We start from the raw sequence: 23,609 nt of genomic DNA on the forward strand, positions 1-23,609 counted from the left end.
ACAACGATTAGGGGGATACAATGAGGCAATATACACAGGGGGGCCTGGTGTTGGGCCTGCACGGGTGGGTCTCAAAATGGATGTGACCTAGCCTTGACCTTCAGGAGAGCCGACCCGCCTGCCTAGAACCCCTTGCTGCTTCAGTTCCCAAGGGAAACCCGCTATTTTCCCCTCTCTTGCCTCGGCCTGAACCCCCTACAAAGTCCTCGGGGCGGGACCGAAGCTGTTCGCCAGAAGGCCTCGGTGGCCCCCAGCCCCTTCCGTCCCAGCTGCCCTGCCCCCTGCCACGGCCTCCCCCACCCTCCCCGCTGCCCATTCCCGTTGAAGGCCTCGGCTCCCCCGTCCCTCTGCGCTGCCGTGAGGCCTGCACTTTGCAGGGCTGAAGTCCAAAGTTCAGTCCCTTCGCTAAGCACACGGATAAATATGAACCTTGGAGAATTTCCCCAGCTCCAATGTAAACAGAGCGGGCAGGGGCCCTGATTCACTGGCCGCTGGGGCCAGAGTTGGGGGTTGGGGGTGCCCACAGGGCTTGGTTAGTGGGGTTTGGGGGGACAGTAGGCGCAAAGAGCCTGGTTCGTGACTGCCTGCCGATCGGCCAGCCAGTAGACAGCCCACTCGGTGGGGGAGGCGGCCGGTGTGGTGGCCCCAGGCCGCGTGGCCCGGTGGTGGTGGTGGAGCCATGGTGTCTAAACTGAGCCAGCTGCAGACGGAGCTTCTGACGGCCCTGCTCGAGTCAGGCCTGAGCAAAGAGGCGCTGATCCAGGCCTTGGGGGAGCCGGGGCCCTACCTGCTGGCCGGAGATGGCCCCCCGGACAAGGGGGAGTCCCGCGGCGGTGGCGGTCGGGCGGAGCTGGCCGAGCTGCCCAATGGGCTGGGGGAGGCAAGGGGCTCCGAGGACGAGACGGACGACGATGGGGAAGACTTCACGCCGCCCATCCTCAAAGAGCTGGAGAACCTCAGCCCCGAGGAGGCGGCCCACCAGAAGGCCGTGGTGGAGACCCTGCTGCAGTAAGGACCCCTTGCCCGTCCCCGGCGTTCAAAGAGCCCAGGGAGGCCCACCCTCGGCTCTCAACTAGCCCTTCGTCTGGGAGCTATGGCTCTTAGCCTGGCTGTGAGGAAGGGGGACAGGGCCCCCGAGAGCTCAGGGCGTCCTCGCTCAGAGGCTGGAGCCTCCCAGCCCCTGAGCTGGCCCTCGGCAAGGTCCCCAGTTCCCGTGGGCCAGGGCTTTCCACCCAGTGCTTGAGAAGGAAGGGCATGCTCCAGGGGAGCTCTGAGCCGGGGTGGGGGTGGGGGGTGGAAAGCAGGAAAGCTCATAATTCAAGTGCCTGGAGAACCAGAGGGTGGTGGGAATTTTTAGCCACCAGGGCCATTTCTACTTCCCAAACCCTAACTTCCTGCTACGCACTCAGATCGCAGGCTCCAGGCTCAGGAAGCATGGTTAGCGAGAGGGGGTGCCGAGGTTAGGGGCTCCCTTAGCCACCCAGGGACTCAAGCATTAAGCCAGGAAAGCCCAGGTCTTACCTGAGTGCGATGGAACCTCGGAGCAGGACCTGGTTCCCCTTTCCTGCACAGTGTTAGTTAGGCCCCCACAACTCACCAGCAGGCACCATTAGAGGCCTCCCTGTGTACCCCCATCCACTGGCCGGCTCCCCATCTCCCAGAGAACTGGGTGGGTCTGAGCCCGATGCCTCCCCTCTCCTCAGCAGTGCTGACCTGGTTACTAATTACCCACGAGCTTTATTATTTCTCTTTTGTTTTATAAATTTATAAACGGTAAAAGGCTCTGATAAGGCCTGTGATCATTAACTTGTAAAGATGGCCTGGGGAGACCTGGGCCAACCAACCTCCCACCAAGCAGGGGTGGGGGGAGGGGGCCCAGGGGCTACAGGGACTGCCTCCCCAAAGGCTCCTAAGCTCTAATCCTAACAGCCAGGCACTGTACTGCAGTTTTACACGCAGATGTTCAGATAATGTTGAGACGAACCCTGGAAGGAAGCTAGGCAGAACTCTGCTTCACAGCTGAGGAAACCGAGGCCCAGAGAGGGAAGGTAGCTTGACTAAGGCCACCCAGCTGAGACTCCACAGCCACTCTCTTTGGTGCTTTCAATTGCCAGGACGAGGCAGCCAGAGGGAGAGTCCCAGAGACGCTCTCTAGGGGACCATCTCTTTTTCTGTCCAAGGTCCTGATCCCAGCTTGGGGTGGGGGAGCCCTCAGGGTCTGCCTGGCCTTGTGAGGGCCTGGGCAGGGGGCAGGGAGCAGCTTGGGCCCCCTGACTTGGCAGGGAGAAGAGGGCAAAGGGCCCTGCTGAGCTGCAGGGGAGGGGCAAAGAGTCAGGCATTGCCAGACCCAGGGCGAGGGCCACCGGGACAGGGTGGGGCTGGGCCAGACCTGCTCAGGGCCCCAGATGGGACTGGGGGCTTTGGGGTGGGAGTGGGGACAGGAGGTGCCAAGGGCCTTTCTTACCTGGCTGGGTGGGGCCTGTTGATCAGCAGCCCCTTTAGTGGAATGGTGGGTGGGGGGGAGGCTCGATCCACAGCACTTGAGGGGGGAGCAGAGGTCAAAGTGCTCCCTGGGGACCAGCAGAGATCCTGGAAGCTGCGAGAGAGAGAGAAGAGCCACTGAGGAAGACAGAGGGCATGGGGGAGGGGGGGGTGGTGAGATGCAGAGGCCTGGAGAAGCACAGGATAGCGGAGGAGCCAGGAGGGCAGAGGGGCTCACACCCAGCTGGGAGAAGGGGCTGGGGAGAGAGCGAGATGCCCCAAGCTGAGAGGAGGCTGGAGTGCTTCCCCGCCTGCCCCGATTGGGTTTTCTTTAATGCTAACAGCATGCTATTTACTTTCCATTTAAATTTGAGATGTTGCTATAAATTATCAACCAGCTCCTTGTTCCTGCGGAGTTTATAACTAACTACCTGGGTTACTTATTGTTCAGGTAACAAAAGGGATCTGAAAACGCCCCGAGGGGAAAAAGTGGGGCCTCTACCCTCAGGGCACAGGAGGGAGTGGGGTGGGCACCCGTGAGGAAGGCCTGGACAGTGGGGGTGGGGGAGGTTAAGGCTGGAAGGGATGGGGCACAGGCCAGGTTTCCAGGGGAAGCCATGTCTTTGGAGAAGACAGTGTGTGGAAACAGGCAGGGTGGGTCCTAGGTGAGCAAGTGGTGATCGGGAACCTGAGCTCTTCCCTCAGACCTCCACCCTTAGTTCACCGCGTGACCTTGGGCAAGTCTCTTCTCCTGCCTCAGTTTCCCTAGCTGGCCAATGAATAAAATTCAAATTCTCTGTCCTGGTTCCCTGACCTCTTCTTGAGGGAACCTTCTCTCCCTCCCTCCCTTTCCTCCAGTTATGTTGAATGCGCTGATTCCTACCTCAGGGCCTTTGCATGTACACTTCCTTCTGCGGACACTTCTTTCTAGATCTTCCCATGACCGATTCCCTCTTCTCCTTTTGTTCAAATGTCACCTCCTCAGGGAGGCCCTCCTTGACTCCCTATCTAAAGGCAGGACCCACTACAATCATGCTGTCTTCCACCACCTTCTGTTACTAGCCTTTGTCCCTTAACTTTATTTATGATGATCTATTTTTGTGTGTTCTCTATCTCCTGTCATGAAAATAGAAACTTTTCAAAGCTTCTGTGTGGCCTGGTTTACCACCCTGATATCTAGCCCAGTGGCTAACACAGAGCAAGAATGAATGGGTGGCTAGGGTTCCCTGCAGCCCTGGGGACATCTGTTAAGGTCAAGGGAGGAACCTGTACCCAGGGCTCCTTCCCGGGTCTCCTCCCGGGTCCTCCCTGTTCCTGAGCAGCTCAAACCACAACCTGAGGGTCTCTGATCCTCTCCATCAGGCAGCACCAGGGCATTGAGACCCAGGAAGACAGCGGTTAGGGTGGGACAGTCTGACATCTCTGACTGAGGCCAACCTGCGTGGGTTCAAATCCCAAATCAACCCCACCCTAACCTGGGCAGGTGATTTCATGCCTCTGAGCCCTAGTACGTCTGCAAGGCAGAGATGACAATAACACTTACCCACGGGGCAGTAAACGGTTACTATGAGTAATAGTCCCATTTTACAGATGAGCAAACTTAAGGCTCGGAGTGGCAAAACGACTTGCCCAAGGTAATTTACAAAGTACTAAGGCTGGGACTGGGACCCCAGGTCCTCCTAACCCCTGTGCTCTGCACAGCACCCTTGAGGCTGTATGCCCTTCCTTGATAAGCTTATTTCCTTTTTATCCTCCCGAGTTCTTGCTCTCAACCTCCCATCCACTCACTTCCACGCAGGGCTCTAGAGGTCACGGTGGCTTACAAATCGTGGAACTCATTTTCTCCTCCTGGCAACCTATGAAATACTATTAACCCAGTATCACAGCTGGGGAAATTGAGGCACACTGAGGTTAAGCCATTTCCTAAGGCCACCTGGAGAGCGAGTGACAGAGTTGAGATTCAACCTGAGATGGGAACCCTCCCCCCTCCACCAGCCACATGCACTGAGAACTCAGCTCCCCTTCCAGCTGGTCTCCAAGCTCCACGGCCTTGGACCCTCTGAAACCCCCGGGGCCAGCGAGCCAAAAGCCCAAAGTCTTGAACCTCTGATTGAGGCCATAATGTGTAGCAGGTGGGAGGAGGAGACGTGCGCAGATCTTCACCTCTCCTGGGTCCTCTGCCCTCTGCTCTGGGGCTGGGGGTCCCAGGGCCACATCATCATGATGACGACGATGATGATGATGATGATGATGGTGACAAATTGTACTTCCTGAGCATCACGGGCCAGGCGCCGCTCTACGCGGTTCGCTCCTGTTTGAAACTCACTCATTTGTCCCAAGGGCACTGGGAGGCAGACGTGGGCTTCCTGCCACGGTACAGATGAGGCGTGGGGCACGCGCACATCGTGCTAGGGCGCCGTGGTGGGATGTGAACCCGGGTTGGCTTGACCCTTAAACCCATTAGAATAAGATCAGGAGATATCTGGAGAGGTGGCCTCTTCGTGCTGGGTTGGGAGAACTGCCCTGAAAAGGGTCGGGTCCTCTGAGACTGATGTGAGCAAGAGACAGAGCAAACAACAGAGACACAGACAGGAGAGACAGAGAGAGAGAGAGAGAGAGAGAGAGAGAGGCAGAGAGAAGCTAAGACAGATACAGAGAGAGACACGGTGAATCAAATGGACAGTGACAGATAGTAAATCTTTAGTGTGAGCCAGGGAGGCCCCCCCTGAGAGAAAGACTTAGCTCATTCTCTCCTGAGAAGAGAGAAGGGAGGGAGGGAGGGTTGCTCAGGAGGGTGATGCCTACAGCGGGTGGGGGGGGAGGAGGGAGGCCAACAGGCAGCCTGGCTCCAGAATCAGATAAACATGTTTGCCTCGAAGCACAACACCGGACTTTGTACCTCGTTTCCCTCCTGGCTCTGACTGGCATCCAGGGAGCAGGGGAGGGGTTGACAAGGAGGATCCTAAATGCAGGGAGGAGGAAAAGCTCCAGGAGAGCTCTGGTTGGGGTGGGGGGAGGTGTCTGGAAAAAAGAGAAATATTCTGGAGTCCCAGCTAGGTCGCTTTGCACAAGCACTCCCTTTCTGAGGTTCTGTTTTCCCATCTGTGAAATGGGCACATAAGTAGCACCTGGTTCCCAGGGTTACATGGTAAAATGTAAATGACCAGCCTTTAGCGCAGTGCCTGGTTCACGGCAAGTAAGAAACACGAATTCTCACGTCGGTCATTCTTCTACACCTGGGACTTTGCCGTACCGACTGCCGGCCAACTTAAATTGAGTGGCCCCTGCCTCCCTTCCCTCCCTACGCGTATGGGAACTGCTGATAAAAAGGAGAAAGTCACGGGACCCAAGCTGCTGAAAGGCTCTGTGCCTATCACACCTGAGAAGGGCATCATCAAGGGGGCAAGGCCAGGCTGGTTCTTTGGGGAGGAGGGAAGGAGGGAAGGGGAGAAGGCAGTATGAGGTGGGCCTCAAAGTGCTGGGGGGTTTATTTGCTTTTTGTTCTTTTACAATTTAGTTTTAAGTGTTATACATGCACGAATAGCACATGGTACAACGATATATTACATTATTTTAAAAGTGCAGAAAAGCAACAGAGGACACCGTCCTCTCCCCCTGGCCCCGGCACTCCATTTCTATCTCAAGACCACTGGTGTCAAAAGTGTCTTCTGTGTTCTTCCGGTATTTCATGCAAACACAAGCAAATATGTGGAAATCTGTCAGGCCATTTCACATTTTACACAAATCGCACAGCAGACCTACCAGAGGGGCTCTGTTCCATCAGGGCGCAGGGAGAGCTTTCTCACTGGGTTTTTACGGCCGCATCTGCTGGAGGTACCGCGATTGGTACCCTTTCGCTGGCACTTAGGTGGTTTCCCATATTTTGCTGTGCCAAACATGGCGATGAACTGCCTCCCACACCTGCTATTTGTCACACGTGCGAATACCGGGAGGCTCAAATTCTAGAAGCGAACGGCTCAGCTGAGGAGGCGAGAGCCTCAGGCTTTGGAGCCACACAGAGCTGGGTTCAAACCCCGCCCCCCGCCGTTGCTCTCCTGTGTCAGCACTGTTGTGTGGAGCTCTTTTCATCAGACATACTTGTCCTACAAGCTCAGGGGAGGACGGGGCAAAGAGAGGAGGGCTGAGACAGAACAGGAGAGGGAGAGAGAGCATTTGTGTAGTACAGGCACTCAGAGCCCCCCATTCTCCACAGTGAGCAGGAGATAAGAACAAGAATCGTGGATGGCTGTCTCTCCAGTGAGAGAGTCTCAGCCCACAGAGTGGGATTCAGGTGCACACACACACACACACACACACACACACACACACAGCTGTATACCAGCTGACAACCTTTTCACCTGGACCTGTCTGCCCCTGTGCTCTGGGAAACTGGCCAGGCCACAGCCTAGGGGTTAGTACAGATTTTCAGGGGGTGTTTTGATCCTATGTGATTTGTACCTGATAGGTTGACTTAGAACTGAACCCCTTCATATGGGATGGGACTCTGCTGGGCTGTCCCTGTGACCTTGGCCAAAAGATGCTATGCCAGCACTCTTAGCATCAGTGACCCTGCCTGTAAAATGAGAGAATTGCTTTTCTCTCCTTGTTTTCAGAACCACCCCCCGCCAAGTAGGTTCTCCCTCATCCATCCATCCATCTGCTCACACCCCTATTCACTTATCCATCTATCCTCCCATCCATTCATCAAACTACCCATCCATCCATCCACCACCCACCATCCCATCTACCCAGCCATCTACCTGTCCACCCATCTACATATTCCCCTATCTACCTATCCATCTCCCTTCCTATCCATTCATCCAACCATCCATCCACCCATCATCACATTTACTCACCCATTTCTCCATCCCTCTATCCACCTACCCTCCCATCCATTCATTCATCCACCCATCCACCATCCCATCCATCCACCCACTCACCCATCCATTCATTCATTCATGCATTCACCATGGGCATGCAGGCCTATTCTGGGTGCTGAGAACCAGAGAGTTCCTGCCCTCCAAGTGTTTACGGTCTCTCACAGTGGATAAGACACAGCCACAAACAACATTTTGAGGTAGGATGAGGTGGGGGGGAGGGCCTTCAAAGGAGGCACAAAGGTGAGGATCTTCCCCAAGTGACTTGTATAGCTTCTGGTGGGAGTCAGTTCATGTCTTCATGTCAGTCCATATGTCTGTGCATTCATGTTTCTAAACTTTTCACTGTGCCCGCGTCTGGGTGGCACTGTTTGAGGCCTGTGTCCACACGTGTGTGTCTATAAGTCTCTGTTCCCATGTTCGTGTGTCTGCGTTCCTGTGTCCTGGCACGAGTGCCCCTCCCTTGCTGTCCCTGAGTCTAAGTGTAGGTCCCAGGCTCCACGCCTCTCACCCCCAACCCCCATTCTCAGGGCTGACGGGACCCCCGACCCTGCCTGCACCCCCATGCCGAGCAGGCTCTGTCCTGGCCCCTCCTCCTAGGGAGGACCCGTGGCGCGTGGCCAAGATGGTCAAGTCCTACCTGCAGCAGCACAACATCCCACAGAGGGAGGTAGTCGACACCACCGGCCTCAACCAGTCGCACCTGTCCCAGCACCTCAACAAGGGCACCCCCATGAAGACCCAGAAGCGAGCGGCCCTGTACACCTGGTACGTCCGCAAGCAGCGAGAGGTGGCCCAGCGTAAGTAAAGACCGCAGCCCGTCCTCCCTGGCAGCTCTGGGGTGGGGGCCGGAAGCTCCTCCACCGCACGACGGGGATAGGCCGTCTGAGCGGAAGTCCATGCGAGTCAACGGGCGCTTAGTACCTGTTCCGCGCAAGGCACTCTGGGGGAGGGGAGTAGGTTGGTCCTGGGCATCCGCGGATGGGTGAATGGAGTCCTTGCCTTCTAAGTGTTCTGTGTAGATGGGAAGCAGAAAAGATCATCATGATACAGCGAGACATGTATTATAATGTGATAAAAACAACAGTAACGGCTAGTGTTTATGGAGCATTCACCGTGTGCCAGGCCCAGGGCAGAGTAGGACTACATGAAGTATCTCAAAATGTTGAACTGGCAGAGGACCAGAGAGTAATCTATTGTCAGCGGGGAGGCAGGGGCATCAGGAGGGACCACACCAGAGGCAGAACTTTCAGACGAGGTCTTAAAGTCAGAACGGAATTTTGGCCCATGGAGGCGGCAGGGAATGGTGTTTGGGCCAAAGGAGCAGCCTGAGTAAAGGCTCAGAGGCAAGGTGTAGGCTCAGGGAATCCTCCATTGCAAACTCCAGGAGATGTGGCCACGCTCTCTTCAGAGAATTCTGGGTTTCCTTACTCCGACCTCACACCCCACAAAATCCCAAGTGCACTTTCACACTACTGAGCCTATGTGTAGACATTAAAAAAAAAAAACAACGTTTATTTTATGATTTATCCAAGTTTTTTAAAAAGGCAATACATACTTAATTTAAAAAAATAGGAGGGGGCACCTGGGTGGCTCAGTCGGTTAAGAGGCCGACTTCAGCACCGGTCATGGATCTCAGTCTGTGGGTTCGAGCCCTGCGTCCAGCTCTGTGCTGACAGCTCAGAGCTTGGAGCCTGCTTCGGACTCTGTGTCTCCCTCTCTCGCCCCCCCCCCCCCACTCATGCTCTGTCTCTCTCTCAGAAATAAACATTAAAAAATGTTTTTAATTAAAAAAATAGGAGAAAATAGAGTTTACAATAAAAATTAGGTGTTCTTCTCCTAAAGGACATCCCCAGTTTTATGTATACCTCCAGAGATATTTAATGCATATACTAGCAATATATATGTATTTTCCTCTGCTTTTTTTTTGTTTTTTAATTTTAAGCGAGATTTTAAAATTTTAAGTGCACATGGGTGGGGGAGGGACAGAGACAGAGAGGGTGAGAGAAAGAATCCCAAGCAGGCTCCGTGCTGTCAGCACAGCACCCAGTGCGGGGCTCGAACCCGCACACCGTGAGATCATGACCTGAGCTGAAATCAAGAGTCAGATGCTTAGCTGACTGAGCCACCCAGATGCCCCTCCTCTGCTTTGCTGCTAGCTCTTCTGTTATTTGGATGTACCGTTATTTGTTTAATTGGCTCCCTACTAAAGGACTTTTATTAGAGTTTTTCCAATGTGCTGTTAGAACCAATTGCTTCAAAGAACATCCTTTTTTGTATCTATTTGTGCTCACATGAGAGTGTCTGTAGAATAATTTATAGAAGTGAAATTCTAGGTCAGAGTGTAGGTACTTGAAAATTTTTGATAGATACTCCCATAGTTTCTTATGAAGACATAGCGACAATCTGCATGTTTGGTAATTAAAAAAATAAACTTTCCTCACCATGCTTCCTAAACGTTTATTAAAACGTTAAAGTCCTAAATTTCACATATCGATTTGCTGTTTGTTTATTTACTTATACAAGCTGGAAATTTTTTAGAATGTTTATTTATTTAAAAAAAATTTTTAATGTTTATTCATTTTTTGAGAGACAGAGACAGAGTGTGAGCAGGGGAGGGGCAGAGAGAGAGGGAGACACAGAAGCAGAAGCAGGCTCCAGGCTCTGAGCTGTCAGCACACAACCTGACATGGGGCTCGAACTCACAATTTGTGAGATCATGACCTGAGTGAAGTCGGTCACCCAACTGACTGAGCCACCCAGGCGCCCCTATGTTTACTTATGAGAGAGAGAGAGAGAGAGAGAGAAAGAATGTGAGTGGGGGAGGGGCAGAGAGAGAGGGAGACACAGAATCCGAAGCAGGCTCCAGGCTCTGAGCTGTCAGCACAGAGCCCGATGCGGGGCTTGAATTCACAAACTGTGAGATCATGACCTGAGCTGAAATCGAGAGTTAGATGCTTAACCAACTGGGCCACCCAGGTGCCCTTAAAAAAACAACTTTTAAAAGCTGCGAAAAACTATGATATTGGCATTATCAACAGGCTGATTAAGACATTAAGTGAACTAACATTTACCGAGCAACCACTATGGGAAAGCATTAATATTTTCTTACAAAGATGATCACTGATTGCTTATTCGTGCAGAAATAGCAACACCTCCTGATGCCCGAGGGGCCAGTGAGTGTCTGCGCCACCTGTGTCTGCCGGGAGCATACTCTTGGGTCTCAAGGGGCTGGGACTGTAGATGACGTACTTTGAAGGCACTAAGTGCTTTTGGAAAATTAGCATGGCTTTAATTTACGCCTCCTTAGCAGATAAAACTGAAATAGCACATAATAGACTCTTAATTTTAGAAGAAGTGTTGATTTTCAGAACTTCTGGGCAGATGGTAGAGAGACTCCCAGTTTACCCCAGACCCAGCTTTCCCTAGTATGGGACATTTTTTTTAAAGATTTATTTATTTATTTATAGAGAACACAAGCTGGGGAGGGGCAGAGAGAGAGAGAGAGAGAGAGAGAGGAAGAGAGAATCTCCAGCAGGCTCAGCACCGTCAGCGCAGAGCCTGATGCGGGGGGGGGGGGGGGGGGCTCCAAACCACGAACCATGAGATCATGACCCGAGCCTCAATCAAGAGTTGACGTTTAACTGCTTAACCGACCAAGCCACCCAGCCACCCCTAGTATGGGACATTTGTCATGATTAACAAACCAACACTGACACAGGATTATTAAGTTCGTACTTCATTATTCAGATTTCTTCCGTTTTTCCCTAACGTTAATGTCCTTTTTCTGGTCCAGGATTGTATCCAGTTGTGGAGACATTGTATATAGTTGCCATGTCGCCTTGGGTTGCTCTGGCTTGTGACAGTTTCTCAGATTTTCCTTGTTTTTGATGGACTTGCCAGGATAGTTTTTAATGTTTATTTATTTTGAGAAAGAGACACAGCGTGAGCAGGGGAGGGGCAGAGAGAGCAGACACAGAATCAGAAGCAGGCTCTAGGCTCTGAGCTGTCAACACAGAGCCCAACGTGGAGCTCGAACTCATGAACCGCTAGATCATGACCTGAACTGAAATCAGATGTTTAACAGATTGAGCTACCCAGGCGCCCCGACAGAATAGTTTTTTTTTAAGCTGAAATATCTTAGTTTTCTGGGCCAAGTCATGTCTGGTACTCCAGATCTTGGTCCAGCCCGCTGCCAGGAGAGATGGCCAACGAAGTCACTTGGAATCTGAGTCAAGCGGGCTTCTAGTGGCTTCTGGGTGGGTCTAATCCCACCTGTCCCCAGAGCACTGGTGCTGGCTTCTGCCTCTTGAAACTCAGATGATGAAGGCACTCCTGCACTATCCCCGACTCGATCTTCCTGCCTCCCCTCTCATAAAAATGGCTTGGCATTTATCTGTTCTATTCTCTTGGAGGCTTGCTCAGGGATAATCCAACAGTTTCTATTAATGTAGAACCAGCTGACAAGGGCTGGCTGGGTCTCTCCTCTCTTGGCCAACACTTGCATTTTAAGTGTGCTTTACAGGTCTGAAAAGTTTGAAATAGCTCTGAACCTACTCAAGAAATGTGGTTCAAGTTTCTGTTCTACTGTGCATCCCTGGAAAGATATTTAGCCTCTCTGAGCCTCAGCTTCTTCATCTGTAAAATGAGATAGCAAATGTGTTAGATCTGAACAAATGCCAATGCTTACCTGGAGCCCTGTAATGGGAAAGATTGCGAGCTTATGTCTTGGCTCAGTAGAAAACTGTGCAGGTTTTTTTTTTTTTTTTTTAATTTTTTTCTTAGCAAATTTAAGATTTATTTTTATGGTTTTCTTTATGTATTTTATTGTCAAGTTGGCTAACATACAGTGTATACAGCGTGCTCTTGGTTTCGGAGGTAGCCTCCCATGATTGTTTACATACCACACCCAGTGCTCATCCCAACAAGTGCCCCCTCAGTGCCCTCACCCATTTTCTCCTCTCTCCCTGCCCCATCAATCCTCAGTTTTTTTCTCTGTATTTAAGAGTCCCTTATGAGGTTGCCTCCCTGCCTCTTTGTTTGAAACTATTTTTCCCCTTCCCTTCCCCCACGGTCTTCTGTCAAGTTTCTCAAGTTCCACATGTGAGTGAAAACATGGTATCTTTCTCCGACTGACTTATTTCACTTAGCATAACATGCTCCAGTTCCATCCATGTTGTTGCAAATGGCAGGACTTCATTCTTTCTCATTGCCAAGTAGTATTCCATTGTATGTATAAACCACATGTTCTTCATCCATTCATCAGTGGATGGACATTTGGGTGCAGGGGTTGATTAGTAATGTCTGCCTTGGACACAGGTTAAGACAGTGGTGGTATGTGTGCTGTGTGACTGTCATCACTGGATTAGATGATTTCTAAAAACATTTTTTTCTAATGTTTATTTATTTTTGAGAGAGAGAGAGACAGAGCACGAGTGGGGGAGGGGCAGAGAAAGAGGGAGACACAGAATCCAAAGCAGGCTCCAGGCTCCGAGCTTGTCAGCACAGAGCCCGACGCGGGGCTCTAACCCACAAACCATGAGATCATGACCTAAGCTGAAGTTAGACGTCTAACCGACTGAGCCACCCAGGCACCCCTAAACAAATTTTTTTTAATGTTTATTTATTTTTGAGAGATTGAAAGAGACAGAGCATGAGCAGGGGGGACAGACAGAGAAGGAGACACAGAATCCAAAGCAGGCCCCAGGCTCTGAGCTGTCAGCACAGAGCCCGACGTGGGGCTCGAACCCATGAACCGCGAGATCGTGACCTGAGCTCTTCGAAGCGGGACGCTTAAGCGACTGAGCCACCCGGGCGTCCCTGGGTTAGATGATTTATAAGTTCTAGCTGTAAACTCATTTGGCTCAGCGCCCTGGGAAGGAGAAAGAACCGGGAGCGTGGTCAGAAGCGGGAAGGCGGGAGTGACCAGGGCCCTGCTGATGGCTCTCTGTGCCTACAGAGTTCACCCACGCAGGGCAGGGTGGGCTGATTGAAGAGCCCACAGGTGATGAGTTGCCGACCAAGAAGGGGCGGAGGAACCGTTTCAAGTGGGGCCCAGCCTCCCAGCAGATCCTGTTCCAGGCCTACGAGAGGCAGAAGAACCCCAGCAAGGAGGAGCGAGAGGCACTGGTGGAGGAGTGCAATAGGTAGAAGGGCTGGTGGGTTAGCGGGGCTGGTTTGGTCTGGGCTGGGGCAAGGTTGGGTGGCTCTGGGTTCTGAGGGAGGCTCGCCAGTCCTTGAGAGCTCCTCCTGCTGGCCCTGGGGCACTCAGCTTCCGCGCGGTGTCTGCAACCTAGCTCCACTCCTAGCACCCACTCCCCACCCACCCGAGCAACCCTTGCGTGGCTGCTCATCTCATTCGCCCTCATCTAGCCTCATGGCTATTTTGCTCACTTTATAAATGGAGAGACTAAGAGAGGCTAAGACACTTGCTCAAGGCCACACAGCAGAACTGGGATTGGAACCCAGATCTGCCAGTTTTAAACCCTAAGGTAGAACCCTACCGCTCAGAACTCTCTTCGCCACCTCCAGCCCCAGGAGAGGGTTCCTCTGAGCCTGGCCTGGAGGCTCATGAGTGGCCATTTCTGCAGGGCGGAGTGCATCCAGAGGGGGGTGTCACCATCGCAGGCACAGGGGCTGGGCTCCAACCTCGTCACGGAGGTGCGCGTCTACAATTGGTTTGCCAATCGGCGCAAGGAAGAAGCTTTTCGGCACAAGCTGGCCATGGACACATACAGCGGGCCGCCACCGGGGCCAGGCCCGGGCCCTGCGCTGCCAGCCCACAGCTCCCCGGGACTGCCCCCGCCCGCCCTCTCCCCCAGTAAAGTCCACGGTGAGTGATATGTGGGCAGGGGGGTTGAAATGTAGAGGGTAGAGGGGACGCGAGTGTCGGCTGGGGAGCTGCGGAGCACCACCTCAGTGGCGGTAGCCACCCAAACCTCTCAGCACTTCAGCTTGGATCCTTATCACTCCACTCCACTCATTACAGTCTCTATCCAGTCCTCTCCTGTCCATCCCACTGACCACGCCCCTCCATTCTCCACTCCAGCCTAACTTGACTTGGGTTACTTCCATTCAGTTCATTCATTCAAGATCAATTGACTTCAGTTCAATTCAATTCACTTCAATTCAATTCTGTTCAACTCCATATGATCCAATTTAGTTCCTTTAAATTACACTCCGTCTAATTAAATATAATTGGAAGAAATGAAATTAATTTCGTACAGCTCAGTTCAATTCAATCCAATTCTCTTTGATCCGATTCAGTTCAACTCCACGCGCTCAATCTAGCTCAGTGCATTTCAGGCTCAATTCAGCTGGATTCCATCTCATTGAACTAATTCCAGTTCCTTCTATTCAACTTGGCTCACTGCAATTTCATCAGCATCAGCTCATGTTGATTCAAATGCCTTTCACTGCACACCTACTGCCTATCACATGTAGTGCAAGGCAGTGGGGGCCATGGAGCTAATAAAACTCAGGTCTTGCCTTCAAGGAGTTGGAGGCAGCCAGCCCAGGAGCTGGCAGGAGGATGCTCAGGTGAAGTTTGCCGCTGGCACACAGAAACACGGGGCAAGTGGCCTAAGCACACCAGTGCGGTTTGGGGTGATGAGGGCCAAGGAGGGCAGGGAAGTGAGGTGCTGAGGCTGGACGCTGCTCCCATTCCAGGCGTGCGCTATGGACAGCCGACAACCAGCGAGGGGGCAGAAGTGCCCTCAAGCAGCGGTGGTCCCTTGGTGACGGTGTCTGCACCCCTACACCAAGTGTCCCCCACGGGCCTGGAGCCCAGTCACAGCCTGCTGAGCACCGAAGCCAAGCTGGTGAGTGTCCTCATACCCCCCGGGGGGAGAAGCGCCTTCCAACCCCATCTTCCATCCTCCCTTGGCCGGGAGATTCTGGAGTCATCCCCAGGGAGACAGTGTGGGGCTCCACCCTCACTCAGCTTGGTTTCCCCTCCAAGGTCTCAGCAACCGGAGGCCCTCTCCCCCCTGTCAGCACCCTGACAGCTCTGCACAGCTTGGAGCAGACATCTCCAGGCCTCAACCAACAGCCCCAGAATCTCATCATGGCCTCACTTCCTGGGGTCATGGCCATTGGGCCCGGTGAGCCCGCCTCCCTGGGGCCCACCTTCACCAACACAGGTGCCTCCACCCTGGTCATTGGTAAGTTGGTGGGCATGGGGGGGGGGGAGCACCCAGGTGGGAGGGTTCGTGGGGCTGCCACAGAATCCAGAACCTGGAAGGGCCACTGGGACTCATTCATTATTCACATACTTATTCAGAGCCTGCGCTGTGCCAGGTACTATGCTACATCAGTGATACATAGGTGAACCAAACAGACTGAAATCTCAATGACTCCAGTGGGGAGGCAGACAGCAAACATAATGCAGACGTCACACAGTGTCTTGGAAGGCAAAATGTCTATGGGAAAAGTAAGCGGGGAAAGGGGGATCAAAGTTTTGTAGGTTTTGGGTTGCGTGTGTTTTTTTTAAGATGTCTTATTTATTTTTGAGAGAGAGAGAGAGAGAGAGAGAGAGAGAGACAGCAAGGGAGGCGCAGAGAGAGGGAGACAGAGGATCCAAAGCGGGCTCTGTGCTGACAGCACAGAGCCTGAAGTAGGGCTCAAACTTAGGAACCGTGAGATCGTGACCTGAGCTGAAGTCGGACACTTAACCAACTGAGCCACCCGGCGCCCCTGTTTTTTTTAAGCCCAGAAAGACTTTATGTGTAGGAACCAGGATGCAGGGGCTCAATCTAGAAGACAGAGAGACAGCTGCCGGGAGAGGGGAACAGAGTTAAGCTGTAGGGCCTTTGCACTGCTGTGGAACCAACCTAGTTGGACAAAGCCCCTACCCCTATAATGAATTAAAGGCTCAGATGGGGCGCCTGGGTGGTGCAGTCGGTTAAGCGTCCGACTTCAGCCAGGTCACGATCTCGCGGTCCGTGAGTTCGAGCCCCGCGTCGGGCTCTGGGCTGATGGCTCAGAGCCTGGAGCCTGTTTCCGATTCTGTGTCTCCCTCTCTCTCTGCCCCTCCCCCGTTCATGCTCTGTCTCTCTCTGTCCCAAAAATAAATAAACGTTGAAAAAAAAATTAAAAAAAAAAAAATAAAGGCTCAGAGAGGGGGAGTGCCTTGCCTAGATCAAGTAAGTTAGTGACAGCTCCTAGGGCAAAGGTGTTTCCTGGTCGCCTCTTCCCTTCCCCCAACCCTTTGGCTCTGGGAGGGAGGGACAGTGCCCCCAGGGGTCGGTGCGGGGCCAGGGGAGGCAGTGAAGGGGGTAGGAAGCCTGGCTGACTCCCGTTCCTCCCGCTCCAGGCCTGGCCTCCACTCAGGCACAGAGCGTGCCGGTCATCAACAGCATGGGCAGCAGCCTGACCACCCTGCAGCCAGTCCAGTTCTCCCAGCCACTGCACCCTTCCTACCAGCAGCCACTCATGCCCCCCATGCAGAGCCACGTGGCCCAGAGTCCCTTCATGGCCACCATGGCCCAGCTGCAGAGCCCCCACGGTGAGTACCCCTAGCCCCACGCTGTCCACGAGCACGGGGTGGGCGGGTGGAGGTATAGGGTGGCTTAGCAGCTGTTGTGGTGTGTGTGTGTGAGCGCTTCTGTGATGAGGTGGTCTGCAGGCCAGAATATGACTCAGTGTGTAAATATGCGTGGTGTTTCTGTGAGTGGGAAGGCACGTGGGCGTTCACGGGTGTTTGCAGGGGCACACCCACGTGAGAGGACACCACACGTCCTTTCTCTGCAACCCACGGGGCCACGTGTATTTCAGAATTCGCTACTTCTCAGACTTCACATATGGTGGATCCGCCGTATGTTTTATCACACTCCCAGCAGGGCTCGGGCAGTGTCTCGTCATCAAAGCCCTGGGATGTCTGCAGCAGGAGGTAGAAGGCCACGAAGGAGGTTAATAAAGACGGGGCACAACCTCACAGCGGGCTCGGGTGGGAGTTTGCCACCAAAAGCGCTCTAGTGCCGACCTTATGAAAATCTGTGGGTTTTTCAGACCTTTTTGGAGTTCGGAACTGGGCCTGAGGGACTGTGCACCTGTGTATCTGTGTGGATTTGGTTCAGTGCACGTATTTATGTGCGTGTATGGTTTCATCCGCGTCGATGTGAGAATGTGTGCTCATGTGCTTTTCTGCTGGTGTCTGTGTGCGTTCTTGTGGGGCCGGGCTGTAGGTGAAACTTTGGGTGACATTTTGGAGAGGTGTCCTGGAGGCGGAGCTACACGGCCCTCTGTCCCGCTCAACCCCCTAACGGGAGCTGCCAGCCTTTCCCTCCGTGGCCCGTACTTAGCACAGTAGCACCTGTGCCTCCCGCTGCCGGTCACACCCGTCGTCCTCAGGCGGTGGGTGTGGGTTCCTGTCCTCCCCCAGCCTTCCCCCCATGGAGCCAGCCTGAGCAGGGTCCTGTAGTTGGGGAGAGGGTCTAACCCCTCTATCTGGAGCTCCCAGCTTGGGATATCTGTCCTGAGTCCCCAACCACTGCTCCATCGGGCCACTTACCAGGCCTCGTGCCTCACCTCCCCCACAGCGCCCAGCTTTGAGGCCCTCTCGGGAGGGGCCCAGCCTGGCCCAGGGTGTCTGGTCTTTACCCCCCTCTCTCCTCCCTCCCGGCCAGCCCTCTACAGCCACAAGCCTGAGGTGGCCCAGTACACCCACACGGGCCTGCTTCCGCAGACCATGCTCATCACTGACACCACCAACCTGAGTGCTCTGGCCAGCCTCACGCCCACCAAGCAGGTAAGGCCCAGGCCTGCCTGGCCCCTCGCTCGGGCCCCACCCCACAGCGCACCCACGGGGGGCTCAGGAGGCCGCTCTGTTCCCCCAGGTCTTCGCCTCAGACACGGAGGCCTCCAGTGAATCCGGGCTGCATACGCCGGCATCTCAGACCACCACCATCCACATCCCCAGCCAGGACCCCGCCGGCATCCAGCCCCTGCAGCCCACCCACCGGCTCAGCGCCAGCCCCACCGGTGAGCCGCCTTTCCCTGCTCCCACAGGCGGGGAGGAAGGTGTGTGCGGCAAACGGGAGGGTGCCCTGTGCTCCCCCGACGGGAGCCAAGAGGGGCGTGAAACCACAGGGAAGTGGGCCTGTCTTACAGGAATATCTCACTGACTTGGACGGGGAAAAGATGAATTGCGAGAGACGGGGAGGGTGACGGTGAGGAGCGATCTGATCTGGCCTTGCTTTGGGCCAGAGGTGGCTCGCAAGCGTGTTGGGTGGCTCAGGGTTTAGCATGGAGTTCGTTGCCCACGTTTAAAGATGAGCTTTCACAAAGGAATCGTGATTTCTGGCTTTTCCTGGAGAATTGGAGACCCGTGTTCCCACGCAGCAACAACAGCGTGTGGGCTCTCTAGGTCAGCTACATCGCACTTGACCCATTCATTTCCATCCCCCGGTGCCCCGAGCCCGCAATCTACGATGTCGATGAAGGGCGGGCACCGGGGAGTCAGGCTGCTGGGCTCTGAGGCCGGGGGTGGCCACTCGCTAAGTGCGGGACGTGGGCAGCCGCTTCATCCCGTGAGCCTCAGGTTTCTCCGTCCAGCCCTGGTGGCTGCAGCGACAGGAACTGAGGGCTCCCTGCTCTACCCACGGGGCACGCGTCATCATCCCCATTTTACAAATGGGAAAGCAGATGCCAAGGAGGTGAGGGACTTGGTCTTGTCTCCGACAGCTACTACTAGGTGGCAGGGCCAGGACTTGAACCCAGGTCCAAACTCAAAGCCCATTCTCTTAGCTGTTGGAATCAGTCACGGTTCTCGTAAGACACAGAACCAACAGGAATACAGTAGATCCCTGAACAACATGGTGTTTGAACTGCACGGGTCCACTTACATGTGGATTTATTTCATTGTTTTTTTAACTTACTTTTTAAAAAATTTATTTATTTTGAGAGAGAGAGAGAGAGGGAGAGAGAACGAGTGGGATTGGGGCAGAGATTGGGGGACAGAGGATCCAAAGTAGGCTCCTCGCGGACAGGAGAAAGCCCGATGTGGGGCTTGAACTCACACATTGTGAGATCGTGACCTGAGCAAAAGTCGGAAGCTTAACCGATTGAGCTACCCAGGCGCCCCCACGTGGATTTTTTCCGACACAGCACAGGACTGTAAATGTATTTTCTTTTCCTTAGGATGTTTTTTTTTTAATATTTATTTATTTTTGAGAGAGGGACGGGGGGCGGGGGGAGAGAGAGAGAGAGAGAGAGAAGGAGGGAGAGAGAGAGGGAAAGAGAGAGAGAGATGGGTTAAGAGAGAAGAAGAGGGAGAGAATCCCAAGCAGGTTCCCAGCTGTGTGCGCAGAGCCCGACACGGGGCTTGAACTCACGAACCACAAGATCGTGACCTGAGCTGAAATCAAGAGTCGGATACTTAACCGACTGAGCCACCCAGGCTCCCCTTCCTTATGACATTCGTGATACTTTTTTCCCTCTAGTTTACCTTTTGTAAGAATACAGTGCCTAAAACCTCTAACATACAAGATATGTGTCAATTGACTTGTTTATATTATTGGTCAACAGTAGGCTATTAGTAGCTAAGTTTTGGGGGAGTCAAAATTTACCTGCAGATTTGTGACTACGCAGGGGTCAGCACCCCTGACCCTCGCACTGTTTAAGGGTCAATGGTATAGATATATATTCAAGGAACTGGCTCACACGCCTGTGGGGCCGACCAGTCTGGCAGCAAAGGCAGGATGTGATCCTGTAATCTTGAGGTAGGATTCCTTCTTCTCGAGGAAGCCTCAGCTTTTGCTCTTAAGGCCTTTGACTGATTAGATGAGACCCACCCGTGTCAGCCAGAGAAATCTCCTTTACTTGAAGTCAACTGATCAGCGGTGTTAACCGCGCCTACTCAATACCCCCACTGCAACACTTCAGTGTTTGGTTTCATGACTGGGCCGCAGCCTAGCAACGCCGAAGCCTGAAAGTAACCACACCGCCCCACCAGGGCTCCTCCGACGTTCCTACTAAAACATCCTGAGGTGGCCACCCCCCGAGGGGGTTAATAAGACCCAAGGGTAGAGGCGTGGCTTTGGGGGTCTGGTTATCTGCTGTAATTCAGGAGGTGGCGAGGCCCTGTGTGGCCTGTCCCAAGGGCCCCCAGGGATGGGTGGGCGAGGTGGGGTTGGGAAGGGCTTGGCAGACAGCCAGCTGTCTCACTTGCCCCTGCAGTGTCCTCCAGCAGCCTGGTGTTGTACCAGAGCTCCGACTCCAACGACGGCCACAGCCACCTGCTGCCATCCAACCACAGTGTCATCGAGACCTTCATTTCCACACAGATGGCTTCATCTTCCCAGTAACCACGGCAACCGCCCCCCAGGGGCTGGGCCCTGCCTGGAGCGTGCCTGGCGTACTTGGGGGGTGACTGGGACATGTGAGCCTGTGAAACTTCCACTGCCACAAGAGAGCGGCCTTCCCTGGAAAACTGCCACCCTGCTCTGTCAGCAACGGAAAGGAGGGTTTCAAGGCGCCCCGACCTCAGGAGGGCTGTTTCAGTGCACGAGAGGGGACTGTGGAGAGCTGGGAAGCAGAGCAAGACGCGGACGAGAGGGACTGTCCCTGCTGCTCAGGGTGAATCTTGCCACTTGGAACAGAAGGGGACAGCCTTTGGACTTTGGTACCTCCAGCCTGTGCCTGTGGAGACCCCTGGGAACCCCCAAGGGAACCCTTGTAGCCGCACTCCTGGGGACACAAGCCTGCGTAGCTGTGACTCACGGAGCTCAGTGAGAGGCCCAAGATCAACATGGCCCCGTCCTGTCACCTGTGCCCTGACCAGGCCCCTCCGCCCTGCCCCAGTTCCAGCTATTGACCCCTGCTCCCCACTCACATAAGCATTCTCCGAGTGGCTACCCAGTGCCCGGGCTGGGGCTCAGATGCCCACGCCCCAGGAGGGCTCAGGCTAGCAGCCGAGGCATGCAGGGCTCTCCAGCTTCTCTCGTCCTCAGCCACCCCTCCCCTGGCCTCCAAGATGGCTGGTTCTCTCGGCCATTCATCCCCCCCACCCCGGGCACCACACCTTCTCACGCCAGCCCGGCGTCTCGCCTCAGTGGGAAAGCCCCCCTCGGGACTAGGAAGTCCGTCTTGCCCCACGGGAGCCTTGTGACTCTGTGCCTGGTGCTGCTGTTGAGATTCTGGTAACAGCTCCTCTGGCCCGTGGGGCCCTGCAGCCCCTCCCTGGTCTGGGGGACAAGCTGCTGGGGTCAGAAGGCAGCAAGGCCTGAGCAGATGACAGAGCTGAGGTGCCCAGAGGGTGAGGGGAGAGACGGGACCGGCGGAGAGGAGCTCCCCGTGGGGACGGGGCTGATGCCTGGAAGCTTGGGAGCTCGGCCGGCTGAGGGATGTGGAGGCCAGGTGGTCACAGCCACACCCAGGAGCCTGAGGTCCTGAGTGCCACCAGGAGGAACACTATCAGCCCGGGGCTCTATGACCTCCTCTCCAGGAAGGGGCTGCTGCAGATAACTTGGCCTTGAAGGCTGCTCCCACCCTGGACGGAGGAAAGGGCTGGGGCAGAACCAGCACCCCCGAGTCTTGCAGCCAGCCAAGAGCCCACCTGTACATTTATTTAACTTGTAGTAAAGGAAATGAGGAACGGAGTAGTGGAAATGCATACTGGAAACTTCTTGCTTGTCCACACGTTGCCCAGATGGGGCTGGGCAGGCAGAGGGAGGTGGTGGTGGGTCACACTCTCACGTCTTTCTCGCTCTGCCAAACCTCAGAGTCAAGGCCACAAAGCCAGAATTCCACTTTAACGTTGAGCTTCTGCTCTTCCCCTGCAGAATGCTCCAGATGTCTGAAAACCGGTCCACAAGTGCTGTGGTGCTCCTCGAAGTCTTGAGGCTGGGGTGCAGGAACACAGCTTGGGGTGTAGACAGGACCCCACCTACGTGATGTGTACTTAGCATGTCTCATCAAGATTCGGCACGGACAGGGAAGGAGCACCCAGATCACTTTGTTATGTCTGGGGTCATTTATTTTCAACAATCTGGTTGGCTCAGAGACACGATCATGTGTGGCACATTCACAAATGTGGAGAAAGAAAATTCTGGCAGCCTGGGGGGGGGGGGAACCTCTCTCCTTCTTTTTATCAAGTCTGTGCAACCTGGAGGGAGAAGTACGAAACTCTTTCTTGGCCTTATCATCTCAGGGGCCCCTTCTCTCGTTAAGGTTGTCTCCCACACCAGGTTGGGAAGGTGGAGGGGAAGGAAAAACTCTCCTGTCACTTACTCTCCTCAGACGGTGCTGGGAAGATGGAAGCTTTACCAAGTGGCCTTCGGTCTTGAGCAACTGGAAGGCTCCTTTTTCCTGAGGCCATGGAATGTTCTGGCATCACAGGTCTGCCCCAGTTCCCAACGGGAGCACAGATTGGCAGGCCTTGATTAGGCTTCTCACCCTACAACCCTGTCTTTGTCCCAACCCTTGGGCGAGCCCCAATCATGGGCAGAGTCTGGACCTCTGTCCAGCCAAGTCCTTGAACTTGAAGAGGGAGGAGGGGCTTGGAAATGCCTCGTCCTCGGGATAGTTGGGCCCCGTGCCTGTGGGGCTCCGATCAGTTGGCAGGCACGGCCACTGCCCTCTTTATCGGTGGGGATGGGGAAGCCTCGCCGGCCTTTGCTTTTTTCCTCCTTCTCTTCTTTTTGGTCCCAAGTGATGCCTGGTCTCCATTGAGCCTGGGTGAATGCTTTTCCTGCTTCCCTATGGGGGCCCCGCTTGTGGTGGTGGTGGCGGCCGGGGTGACCGAGTCGGCACCGGCCTCCTTCTTGGCTTTCTTTTTCAACTTCTTTTTCTTCTTCTTTGCCTCTTTCTCCACTTTGACAGGGCCGTGGATGGCAGATTCCTGGAGGATGTCGGAGGCTGACACGGCCGCCTCCCGGCACCGCTGCCACTCCTCGTCGCTGTCCTCGCTGCTACAAGGGGAGGGCACAGAGTGGGGACAGGGCCCCAGAGCTAGCAGGAAGAGGTCACGGCGGGGGCGGGGGGGGGGGAGGGCAGTGCTAGGAAGCTCCAGCTTGGGAATGAGGCCGGCCTGGGTTCCAACATTGGCTTCTCCGCTTCCCAGCTGTGTGATCTCATTAAGTGACTTAACCTCTCTGACCCTCAGTGTCTCCATCTATGAAATGGGTGCGTGGGTCTCACAGGGATGCCCCAGGAGTGAGGTGTCTGGCACAAGATGATGCTCAAAACGCAGTAAAGATCCAAAGCCAACTCCCAACAGAACCCTCTTCCCTCTCCCACTGAGGGTACTACTTC

General features: G+C 54.3%; 2 protein-coding genes across 10 annotated transcripts in view; one reads left to right on the forward strand and one right to left on the reverse strand.

Annotated features, from left to right (window-relative positions):
• CD3H12orf43 (chromosome D3 C12orf43 homolog) overlaps window positions 1–23,609 on the reverse strand; it is a 37,429-nt gene that overhangs the window by 5,650 nt on the left and 8,170 nt on the right. For 2 of the 9 annotated variants that reach the window (XM_045458213.1, XM_045458214.1), the window contains exons 6-8: window positions 8,283–8,372; window positions 2,465–2,596; window positions 1,522–1,564 (exon numbers count right to left, since the gene is read on the reverse strand). In XM_045458213.1, the coding sequence (XP_045314169.1) occupies window positions 1,522–1,564; window positions 2,465–2,596; window positions 8,283–8,372 (265 nt within the window). Of the gene's footprint in view, window positions 1–922; window positions 1,004–1,521; window positions 2,597–8,282; window positions 8,373–21,901; window positions 23,267–23,609 lie in introns of those variants that run through there. The other 7 variants (XR_006707651.1, XM_045458215.1, XR_006707652.1 and 4 more) reach the window with 6 other exon arrangements.
• On the forward strand, window positions 582–21,955 carry HNF1A (HNF1 homeobox A). Its single transcript, XM_045458208.1, has 10 exons — window positions 582–1,008; window positions 7,959–8,158; window positions 13,318–13,504; window positions 13,949–14,190; window positions 15,027–15,178; window positions 15,319–15,520; window positions 16,672–16,863; window positions 17,984–18,105; window positions 18,194–18,338; window positions 20,535–21,955. The coding sequence occupies exons 1-10, from the start codon at window positions 680–682 to the stop codon at window positions 20,660–20,662; spliced, it is 1,899 nt and encodes a 632-aa protein (XP_045314164.1). The 5' UTR covers window positions 582–679; the 3' UTR covers window positions 20,663–21,955.

This window comes from Leopardus geoffroyi, chromosome D3 (assembly GCF_018350155.1).
Source record: "Leopardus geoffroyi isolate Oge1 chromosome D3, O.geoffroyi_Oge1_pat1.0, whole genome shotgun sequence".
Lineage (NCBI taxonomy): Eukaryota > Metazoa > Chordata > Mammalia > Carnivora > Felidae > Leopardus > Leopardus geoffroyi.